The 12,054-nt window shown below is 42.5% G+C and overlaps 1 protein-coding gene and 2 non-coding genes across 6 annotated transcripts in view; all 3 read right to left on the bottom strand.

Moving 5' to 3' along the window:
• The window catches only part of Nfyc (nuclear transcription factor Y subunit gamma), a 66,705-nt gene that overhangs the window by 10,897 nt on the left and 43,754 nt on the right, over positions 1–12,054 (bottom strand). For all 4 annotated transcript variants that reach the window (XM_027399146.2, XM_027399149.2, XM_027399147.2 and 1 more), the window contains exons 4-6: positions 10,904–11,017; positions 5,426–5,521; positions 384–557 (exon numbers count right to left, since the gene is read on the bottom strand). In XM_027399146.2, the coding sequence (XP_027254947.1) occupies positions 384–557; positions 5,426–5,521; positions 10,904–11,017 (384 nt within the window). The remainder of the gene's footprint in view (positions 1–383; positions 558–5,425; positions 5,522–10,903; positions 11,018–12,054) is intronic.
• Positions 1,255–1,343, bottom strand: Mir30c-1 (microRNA mir-30c-1). The gene has a single exon (NR_162764.1). It is a non-coding gene; the product is annotated as a microRNA mir-30c-1 (primary transcript).
• Mir30e (microRNA mir-30e) lies at positions 4,391–4,473 on the bottom strand. Its single transcript, NR_105203.1, has one exon. It is a non-coding gene; the product is annotated as a microRNA mir-30e (primary transcript).

Genomic DNA, 12,054 nt, shown 5'->3' with positions numbered 1-12,054 from the left:
ATAACATTATTCTCCCCTTTAAAGGTACAAATTCCAGTCCTGGTATAGACAGACAGCAGGTATGAAGTCCACTGAAAAGACCTTTAAACACATCCCACTGCTGTTCACGGGTGCATGAGGGAATTTTTTTCCTCTAAAATGTCTGAGCTCATAGGGATCCTGGAGAACATCTTGTCCACTGACCTATGAGGAAAACAGGGTCCAGAGAGATCAGGGTGATACTTGGCTTCTGTGACTCAATCAGGGGGAAGCTCAGGTTTCCAGACATCAAATGCAGCACTCTGTAAAGATCTGATGGCCTCTCTCTCTGCACAGCACACTTTCCCCACCCAATCTAAGAGGCACTCTGGTGTTAAGGCTGGTACCCTCTGCAGCTCACAGACCTGACCCTGCTGAGGCTGTGCAATGATGATCTGCCCAGGCTGGATGGTAGTCGTGGAACTGGTGGTCTGCTGGCCTTGCTGCTGTCCCTGGACCTGGACAGCAGTAGGTTGCTGAGCCAGCGTGAAGTAGTACTGGACAGGCTCTGCAGGAGTCACAGACTGGCGTACCTCCTCCTGTGGGGTGGAAAGAGACTCAGGTAAGGGGAAAAAAACCAACTCAGCAACCACCACAGTGAATTTCCACTCTTCCCCCAAACAGGCTATGTGCAGTTGCCTGCCGAATGCTGAGCTTTCCACATTTGCAGTCAAAGGAAAAGGGGAATTTGAAGAGACCAGTTGTGCTAAATCAAACTAAAAATAACAGCTTCTATAGGCTTCACAGAACATACAGCCAATTTTCTGAAGCACTGAGTAATCATCCATTGCGTGATGAGTTGCAAACAGGCAAATAATTACTGTAACCAACAATCACATACCAACAGAGTTTGTCAGTAAATTCTGTCAAGGCCTATGATAGGAGAATAGTGCTGCTACCTGCCAGCAATGGGAAGATGCTACCCAAATTTACTGTCACCAAGTCCCATAAAAGACAGCATGCCTCATTCCAGAAGGGACCTATCAGGGAAAGGGGAAAACAGCTTCTCCTGGGCTACAATTCCAGAGCCAGCTTTTCACAGCACACTGAAAGCTCGGTGTTTACTGCAGACACATCTACACCAGCATCACATCTGAGTCTACTTGTACTTAGCCAGAGAAGTGCAACCCAGGGGGCCTGACGATAACTCTCCGCTGGGGTGCTGCCTTGGCTGACTAGGGAGGCAGCATTCTGTCCGATCTGGTGGATGAAGAGATTGTTCTTCAGCTGACGTTTTCCATGGCAGAAGGAGTAAACAACCCTCTCCCAGCCACCTTGAGCTCACAGCTGAGAGTGTAGGATGTTTACACACACTACAACATGGTTACAGCCCAGGGGTTGGTGGGCCCCTGACCACCCACAGAGATCAGCATCTCATTCCGAGTGACCTGTGACATATGGTGTCCCTGTCTAGGACAACAAAAACATTCAACTACATGGGCTGAGTAATTTTATTCATGTCTTTATTCAGAGCTAAGTCTGTTAAGTTTCAGAAGAGATACTTCCACAAGGTACTGAGATCTTCTGAACTGCTCAATGCTCCCCAAAGTATGCTCCCATGGCACTGTCTTCACTTCAAGATTTTATACCTGCATGGCAAACTGCCAGTTCTGCTCAAATGTTAAGTCCCATGAAGGCAAATACTGCCTCTCTCTTGCTTGCTACTGTTCCTGGTATTCCCACACAGGCACTGGTTAAGTGCTGCCTAAATGATGAGACTTTTCTGAATGCACCCTGACGGTAAGCAAATTCTTCTGAACCCAACAGATACATCAACACCTTTAGAGGACAGCACCTCCACTCTCCTTAGTATTCCTAAGATCCTGTGACCACATGTGTGGAAAAGTTGCCCTTGCAGCACCGAGCTAAGTGCTTCTGTATTTCCTGTGGGTACTTTAACTGGGATTATGAACAGTTGGCCTCTGAGAAACCTGAATCTTATATAACAAGGTTTCCTAATGTCATCCACCCAGACCAGGAAACAACTCCTAACATTTCTGATATCTAAGCAAGTCTTTAAACATAAGTTGACCTTCTGGGTTAATGTACTCTGTGCTTCAAACCCAGTTTCAATCCTCAACATAATTATGCAGAGGCAGAAGAAGCAGGAGAGCCCCTTTTATTTTCATCTAGGTCTCAAATCTAAAACACCCTAACAATGATAAAGCCATTTCAAGCAAATGTCAGCCAGCAACCATGTCTTGACAGAGATAATATACCAATACCCTTTTAAACCACAAAACTGAGGCCAACTGTTCATTTCATTCATTCATTCTTTTTTTGAGGCAGGGTTTCTCTGTGTAGCTTTGTAGACCAGGCTGGCCTGCCTCCTGCCTCTGCCTCCCAAGTGTTAGGACTAAAGGCGTGGGCCATCACCACCTGGTTCCAACTGCTCTTTCTAAAGCTGTAGAAATCAAATTCAATGTGTATTTTCCCCTGAGGTCTCCCTTTCTATTTTATAAATATGAAGACCAGACTTGACAGACCATGCTCTTAGCCATGAGAGTATTAAGACCTGAAAATGCAGTCAGGCAGTTGGGGAAATGGCACTTTCTACCTTTCACCTGTGACTGGCTCTAGGTGTCTATAATTACAGTTATCAAGCACTGAACATGTTTTTGTTTTTAATTTTACAAGACAAAAAGCAAATTATTGAAATACCTCTTCCAGAACCCAAAATAGCACTTTACCAAAAGCTATCAAGTAGGCTGGTAGCTTCTCCTATGCTTCCTAGTGCATCCTCAGGTAATAGCGAACTAAACAGTTTATAGGACACTGTTGTCAGGACAAGGCATGGCTGTTTTCAAATCACTGTGATGGAAGGAGGCACAAGTAAGGTTCTTCTGTTTTATGAAGACTCATTCTGCAAATGGAGGTCAAGCCAGCAAGGGAATGATTATGCTCGATAAAAGAAATGGGTGAAAAGATAATGACATTTCAATGAGCAGGAACTTTCAACTCATAGCTTAGTGGGGGAGTTAGTCTCAACTACCTTTTACTTGTGGTTTATTCACTTCCACTGAAAAAGAGAGACGTTCCAAATTATCTTTGAGAAGCTAGAACCTTAGACTCACAATTCAGTATTTTCCTTTCCTAGGTGGAGAGCAGCACCCTGAGCCCTTGAATAATCCCCCAATGACTGGGTCAGTACAGAATGGGGTACTTGCTCAATACTAGCAGTAGTCTCTTCACTGCTGAGACTGAAAAACAATGCCATATCACCCCACAGGGTCATCACTACACTGATGAGCAGCCCGCTCCAGACTGGAGAGAAAATACATTTGCTTTAGTAGCAGAGTGAACTGCTGCCTCCTTCAGAGGGTGTGTTTTGGAGAGTAGGCACTTTTAAAGGACTTTGGAGGTGCCAGCCAATTTGGAGCTTGGGAAAACTTCATGTCTACAGAGAATTAAAAACTGCTATCTTAGAATTTCAGGCCAGCTTTCAGCAGTCTCAACCTTTTAAACGCCAGGCAGCAGCTGTCCTGAATAGGATGCCAATCAATAGCTCAAACACCTATAAAGAACTAAAACCGAAGCATAAGGAATGTTCCTGCTGGATACTCTTTAAAGAGAGATGGACCAAGTATAGTGGGACACACCTTAAATCCCAGCACTGAGGAGACAGAGGCAGGCAGATCTCTCTTGAGTTCCAGGACAGCCTGGTCTACACAGAGAGTTTCAGTCTAGCCAGGGATACACAGTGAGAGCCAGTATCAAAAACCCAAACCAAACCAAACAACAAAAAAGGAAGATGGATCAGAGCACTTCAAGTCTAACACCCTAAAGGAAAAACACTCTGAGACTAAGAAGGACAAGGAACTCTGGAGGAAGGTACAGGACAGTGGCTCTCACAACCTGTGGGTAGTGACCCCTTGCGGGGGAGGGTAGTGGTGTTGAACAACCCTTTTACAGGGGTCACCTAAGACCACTGGAAAACACAGACATTTACATTATGATTCATAACAGTAACAAAATTACAGTTATGAAGTAGCAATGAAATAATTTTATTGTTGGGGGTCAGCACAACATGAGGGTCACAGCATTAGGAAGGTTAAGAACCACTGCTCTAGAATAACAACCTTCTTTTTAGTCAGTCTATTTAGCAAGCAGCTCACAGTGAACAAGGAGTCAGTGCAACAAGAGCAATGCCTGATTGCATCACAGATCTTACCACCTTGTTTTTAAAGGGGGCTCCTGGTAGACACATGGAAGCAAAAATCCAACAAGAAAAGCAGGCTCATGGTATTATTAGCTCCAAAGGAAGAGAGGCAGTTTGAGTTCGTGAGACTTCTCAGAGAGAAAGGAGGAGTCAAGTCCAGGGCACAAACCTGTAATGTCTCAAAGCCGATGTGCGCAGCCAGGGATGACTGTGGCAGCCTGCCGCTGTAAACATCCGACTGAAAGCTCTTCTCAACACCTTACAGCTTCCAGTCAAGGATGTTTACAGTAGCAAAGACTGCCCAGAAAAAAAGGAGCTTCGGTGAGGCACACCCTGCTCCCATAAAGGAGGTGACCCAGGGCTTGCTAACCCAAACCCTAATGAAGGGTCAGAATTAATATCAATTAGGATGACCACTTCTCCGACACATTTTCTGACTGGTTATTAGTATAGGTCAGCATGGGGAGGATGGTTGTCATTAAGTGACTCTAGACAGTATACTACAAAATAATTTGTTAAAAACACTTCAATCTTATGAACAAAAACAAAGCAAACAGAGCATGGTATGGGTTTGCTTCTGTGAAGCGCTGCCACTATTTCCCAAATGTTCCGCTAAACCTAGTGAGTCATGCAAACTGTGTGCCTGAAACAATGAGCTCTATAGGACGGGGTCTATTACAATCATGATGAAGAGTTAGATAAACTGAAATCTGAACAAAACAGAAGAGAGGGCAAACACTCAATTCTTGTGATTGAAAAGAAAAATGTAAATGGTGGTTCTAAAACTCAGTCAGAAATTAAAGTATCTGGGGAGCTTTAAATATTATTGGTCCCTAGGGTCATGGCATCATAGGCTCTGAATCAGTGGCTCTAGAGAGTAGACCCAGGGCACTACATAGAGACAAAACAGATTAAGAAAACAAAAGCCTCTCACTCCAATCCCTATTATTCATAGAGAAGCTGGTTCTTAGACTCTGAAACCTTACTGGCTGAGAAAGCTTTCATTTTAGATCAAGGAATCTTGAAATGAGTTTCATCCCATTGTCTGTGACTAAAGTATCACTGCAACACCACCCCAGAGGCACTGAGTTAAAAGTACCCACAAATGAGTAGACAGAAATGCTGAGGGTGATCTGGACTAGAGAGCAGAAACAAGAACAACAAATGTCTTGGGAGGGTGGGAGGAGCCCTAGACAGCATTGTGTCCATGCCCTGAAGGTGGCAGCTGGGCATGCTCTCCCTGCTTACCTGACGCTTTGGAGGTTTCAGTTCATCTCTTGGAACAATGTCGATGAGAAAGTCGAATTGATCAAATTTTGTAATTGCCATAGCAATATCATTCCTCTGTAACAAAGAAAACCAGATTAAAAAAAACTGGTGTACAAAGACTATAGTTCTTTTGGCTTTATTATCTTTCAAGTAAGAGGACATGACTACCCCCACCCCACTCCACCCACACACACCCAGTATCTGGGATTAAACCTAGGGCCTTGCACATGCTGGGCAGGTGTTCTATCACTGAGGTATATCCCAGCCCAAGGAGACTTTAAGGCTGCACTAAATATCCCTAGGTATGTCTAGAGCTAAAATAAGAACAGCCAAACTTGTATCAGACTTGTTGGACAGAAATCAGAGAAGAGATACACACATCTCGTGCTTTAGGGCAGGACATCTGAGCCCTACTCTCTACTGTTTCTGCTTGTTCTGGTTTCAGGACCCTGCATAAAATTGTCAATGTACCATCCTCGGGCTAATTCACAAGACAAAGGCAGTAATCTCAACAGGCATTTCATGGTTGGCAAGGTCAGCCTATCATTTACTCGTATGACCTTTCTCAAGGCCTACACACTATCATCTTCATCTTCTTCCTACTCCTCCTCCTCTTTTTTTTTTTTTTTTTTTTACAGGCAATTATAATCTAGTCACTCGATCTTTGTATGCTAGCTTTGGTTTTTAGCTTGAAATTCAAAATCATACTGCTTAATGCATAGTTTAAATCTGAATTTGAGCCTGAATGCTCAAGCCTAAATTTACTATAGCTAGGTAGCTGACAAGACTGTCACAGCTTATTCAGGTGGGCTTTCTCTTCAAGTCTGACAGCCCCCTTCCTATGAATTAAAAAGACAAAAAAAGCAAGAAAAAATATTTCTTAATGTGTGTACTTTTTTGAAAGGGAAAAGAAAAAAAAACCCACTCATTCAGTGTGTGATATATTCAAGTATGTAGGGGAAAGTAAACTTTGAAATTTACTTAAAAATAGATCACTTTGACTGGTGGTAGTGTGGCACACCTTTAATCCCCATTTCAAAGCAGAGACAGGGGGATCTCTGAAATCTACAGAACCAGTTCCAGGACACCCAGGGCTACACAGAGAAAAACAGACCACTTGAAGGCTGGATGATGTGAGAGGTTTGATAAATCAGCTTGAGAAAAAAAAAAGAAAATTGTTTTGTTTTTAGTCTACAGCACTTAGTATTCCCAGGCAGTCTCCCATCAAAGTATTAACCAGGCCCAACCCTGCTTAGCTTCTGAGATGAGACAAGATTGGTCACATTAAGTTAGGTTGCATACTAGAATGAAATTTTAACAACAGAATTTAAGGAGAAAATATACTGGTATACTCACTGCAAACTTTATGTCTGGAATACTTCACAATAACAAGGAAAAGCAAGCAAACTAAAAAATTCTTAGCAACCTCTATATCACACATCTTAAGCAAACCGGACCCATCAAATCAAATAGAAGGATGGAAATTTTGGTGTTTTTTCCCCCCTAATATCTGTCATGGCCCCAAGCCACTGAAATACAAACCTGTAATAAACCCTTCTTGTTAGGTTTGCTGAAACAGGGTTTCTCTGTGTTGCCCTGGCTGACCTGGAACTCACTCTGTAGACCAAGATGGCCTCGAGCTCACAGAGACCGACCTGCCTATGCCTCTCACATACTGCGATTAAAGGTGTGCATTACTGCTTGTGGTTTGCTGTGCCTTTCTTAATATTTTACTAACCTACTACTCATTTCAGTGAAATACAGAAATGTAAGCAGCTTGGATTCTGATGAATGTATACACCCAGGAAGTTATACTCCACTCCTAGCAACCCCTGCAGCTGAGGCAGCGCTAATGGTTATCAATGGAGGTGGTACTGCCAATATTGTTTCTCTATGTTCTTTAGTTTAATACAGTTTTGAGTTTTATCGATTTATAAAGAGCAGTAGTTGTTTTATCCTGAATAGTGATCCATTTCATGATACATCAGAATTCATCTATGTATTTCTGACAGGCTCCTGAGCTGTTCCCAGTTTGGAGCAATTACAAATAAAGTTGTTATGACCACTCTTATGTAAAAACATCTACATTTCTTCTGGGTGCAAACCTAGGAGTGAAATGGCCATGTTAGAATAGCCAGGTGTTTAACTCTATTCCAAATTGCCAAGTAAGTTTTCCAGAGTGTAGTATTCAGGAATCTGTACTGGCCCGCCTTTGGCGGTTTCTGGCAGGATATGCTCTCAGGTGCAGCCACTGAGAGCACCACCTGTGCATATTCACTATGCTCCCTTTTAAAAGGGCCTGCTCACCTCCCATCCTTCTCTCTTTCTTTCTCTCCCTCACTGTTCTACTCTCTCTCCCCTGCTGCTCCTGTCTCTGGAGGCAGGTCTCCACCACCCCTCTCCCCCTTTTTATGATCCCTTTCCCAAATAAAAACCCCTCTGCTTGAATCTTGTCTGATGGCATCTTCTCTTGAATGCTGCTTTTCTTAAATTACAACACAGAATGATTACACTAATCTACATTCTGACCAGTAGTGATTTTTAGATACCTAACTTCTATACCAATACTTAGAATTGTTTCTCTTTAAGTTATTCTACAGTATCAACTGGGTGGAGGTGATGCACACCTTTAATTCAAGCATGTGGGAGACAGAGGAAGGAAGATGTCTGTGAGTTGAGGCCAGAGTGAGTTCCAGGACAGCCAGCCAGGACTGATTCACAGAAAAACCCTGGCTCAAAAAGAAGAAGAAAAGAAAGAAAAAAAGAAAGAAAGAAAGAAACAAAGAAACAAAGAAAAGATCAGTATCTCACTGTGGCTTTAAGCTGTTATTCACAGATGATTAGTGATGTTACATACAGGCTTATTGGCCATCACCTTTAAAAACATTTTTATTATTTGTAGAGGGGACACTGCAAGATTGAGCATGTTATGGTATGAGTATAGAGATCAATAGACAGCTTGTGGGAGTTTGTTCTCTTCTTCAACCATGGATTGAACCCAGGCTGTCAAGTTGTCTCTGTGTGTGTGTAAAGTACTTCTCCTGACTAAGCCACCTTGCCAGATCTAGATCATCTTTTATCAGCACTTTCTCCATTTAACTTTTTAATCTGAACTGACCTAGACAGTACATTTTATAAGATCTTCCTAGACTTACAGAATTACTTTAACCAGTATAAAGTTCTGCAATTTCCATATGTATATTATTCTATAGAGAATAGAATACACACACACACACACACACACACACACACACACACACACACACACACACATCTCGATAGAATATACACATACACACAAACACACAAACTACACACAGATTTTTTTTTAATTTAACATTTTTTTTTAACAGTATCTGGGCATGTTGGCACAAGCCTATAGTCCTGGCACTTGGGAGAATCAAGAATTCCAGGCCTGAAGTTGGAGAGGTGGCTCAGTGGTTAAGAATATAGTCAGGTCAGGCATAGTGGCACATGCCTTTGATCCCAGCACTCAGGAAATGAGGCAGGAGGATCTCTGTAAGTTTGAGGCCAGCATAATCTACAGGGTGAGTGCCAAGACAGCCAAGGCTACATAGAGAAACCGTGTCTTGAAGAGAGGGTGGGGGATAATAACACTGTGTTCTTTCAGAGGATCCAAGTTTGGTTCCCACCAGCACCCAGAGAATCTGATGCCCCCTTCTGGCCTATACAGGCACTGCGTGCACATGCACACTCTCTCTCTCTCTCTCTCTCTCTCTCTCTCTCTCTCTCTCTCCTCTCACATACTCACACCCCCTCTTAAGCAGGGTAGGTAAGATAGCTCTAGGGCAGCCTGGACTACACACCCTGTCCCAACATTAAACAGCAAGGTATACAAATCTTAACATGCGTGTGTATGTAGTGTGTGTGTGTGTGTGTGTGTGTGTGTGTGTATGTGTGTGTGTGTGTGTGTGTGTGTGTGTGTACATGCATGTATAGGTCAGGGATCTATCAGCATCTACCCCACTCCCTCTCTACTTGAATCTTTTGAGACAGTCTTTCACAGAACCTGGAACTCACTGGTTTGGCTAAACTGGCTGAAAAATGAGCTCCAGGGATCTACCTGTCTCTTTTCCTGCCACAGAAGCAGACTACTATGTGTGTCTTTTACATGGGTTCTACAGAGCTGAACATATGTTCTCATTTACATGACAAGCACTTTACCTACTGAGACATCTCCCCAGTCCTTTTTACTTATTGTCTGAAATGAGGTCTTACTATGTAGTTTTAACTTGTCTGAAATCTACAGTGTAGATCAGACTGGCCTCAGACCCCTCAACCCCCCCCCCCATCATCCTGCCCTGTCTACTGAGTCTGGAGTTACAGGCTTGCACTATCATGCCCAGATACAAATCTTAACTAATGCTCAATGTCTGCTGCACTAGAATGCAGACTCACAAGGATATGATTTGTGTCTGTTTTGTACATTGTTAATCTGTAGGGTCTATAACAGTGCCTGTCATGTTGTAGGTGTTTAGTAAACACTTCCCATTAGAAATGGGCACACATACACATTCCCAATTTTGTAAGTAAAGGAAAACAAGAATTCATTGACTTTATTAAAATACTTTCAGTGTTTTGTATTGATCACATTCTTTCTTTTGTATCTGGAAACCCTTTTTCCAAAGGCAGTGGTTCTCAACCTTCTTAATGTTGTGATCCTTTAATACAACTCCTCGTGTTATGGTGACCCCATAACCTTAAAATTATTGTTGCTACTTCAAAACTGTAATTTTGCCACTATTATGAATCATAATACAAATATCTGATATGCAACTGCCAAAGGGGCCATGACCCACAAGTTGAGAACTGTTGCTCTTAGGGCTAGTATCTAGCTGATGGAAAGGGTTCTGGGAATTAGTATCACCAAGAGTTCTACATATAATAAAAAAATATTGACTTGCTAAGTTAAAATAGAGAGAACACAAAGACAGGTGGATCTCTGTGAATTTAAGGTCAGTCTGGTCTACATAATGAGTTTGAGGCTAGCCAGTTACATGATTGAGGCCCCAAATCAAACAAGCAAACAAAAAAAATAATAAAAGAACAAGAGGGAACAATTCCAAGGCAGGCAGGCAGGAATTAAAAAAAAAAAAAATAGCTCAGTTAGTGAGACCTTAAATTCTTTCTGGGATTATCTTTTTCTGATGGCTCCAAGCTTCCAACCAGAAGTTACATCTGGAAATAACAAACACTGGATCACTTGAGCTCTTGCTTCTGTGTAGGTGCACCAAGCAAAGAAAAAACTCCATCACTGGAAACTAATATTCCTAGAAAAGAAATATCCTTTTTGTGTCTACAAGGTATACCTGTGTTCTAGAAGAGGAAGATCACAATTACATATAAGCTTGGCAGAGGCCATTGGTCCAAAGCACGAGAGGAAAGGGCAGGTAAAGGCAGTGTCTGCCCTCGTCTTCCCAGGGGAGTCTGCATTACCTGAAGAGTACGGCGCTTGTTGTCCTCTGTGTGGATCCAGGCTCGAAGAGTCAGCTCAGTGATAAAAATCTGGGCTGCCTTGGCGAAGAGCACAGGGGCTTCTGCGCTGATCATCTGGAAGAGAGTGTAGGCCCACACTGTAACCCCAGAAAAACTATTCAAGCCAGTCAATTTCATGCATTGTGCCTACCTTGGGACAAGAGCTAAAAAATAAAGGGATGGTCCTCTGGGGAGTCCAGAGTAAAACAAATCCCTGAGTAGAGAAGAGGGGAAGGGTGTGCACTCATCTAGGGCCAGCCACTGCCAGGACCCATCCCCATCGAATGGTGTTCACTTCTTGTACCAGTCAGACTCTAGACCCTTGTTCTGGGATTATAGGCATATGGGTACCTTTTTTTTTTTTTTTTTTTTTTTTTTTTTAAAACTTCCTAACAGCCTTCCAAAGGAAAGAGGGTCAAGAAAACAAGAAAAGTGAAGCGATGTGGCCATAGCCACAGACACAGTAGTGGCAGAGTTTAGATTCTAATCCCAAGAAACTATTTGATGAAAGCTTGAGTGCCAATGGATCTGGATAAAATGTCAAATTTCTCACCTTTCTGAGCTTTATTTTTCTTAAACTGAAAGAAAAAAAAAAGATAAACTTCCAGTGTTGCTAGGGAAGTAAATAGGGGAGGCCTGTGTACCCAGCATGGTGCCTGAAAAAACTAAACTGCTTTAATATGCTTGACTTTCAAATTCAACTAAAGCTGTAAAGAGCTACAGACAGATGAGCTATATAGTTAAAGATATGTAATAAGATGAGAACTGGGATCTTGGTCCTACCAACACAGGTGGTCATTTCATCTTTGTGCATATTTTCACAGCTGTAAAATGGGCAGGCATGGTGGCACATGCCTAAAACATCCCAGCACTTAAGAGGGGGAGATAGGATAACCAAAAGTTCCAGGCAAAGTTGGGCTACATAATGAAGTGATACCTATCTCGACAAACAATACTTATCCCATTAAATCCCAGAGTTATTCAAAGAAGGAAGTTAGTAAGAGGGGACTATGAATGCTATAAGGAACTGTTAGTTTTCTTTGCAAATTCAAAGACAGCACACATTTTCAGACAAGATGAGACAGAACTCTTCTTTCCTGAAATCATAATCA

This window comes from Cricetulus griseus, chromosome 2 (genome assembly GCF_003668045.3).
Source record: "Cricetulus griseus strain 17A/GY chromosome 2, alternate assembly CriGri-PICRH-1.0, whole genome shotgun sequence".
In the NCBI taxonomy this organism is placed as follows: domain Eukaryota; kingdom Metazoa; phylum Chordata; class Mammalia; order Rodentia; family Cricetidae; genus Cricetulus; species Cricetulus griseus.
This window is presented reverse-complemented; position numbering and strand designations above follow the sequence as displayed.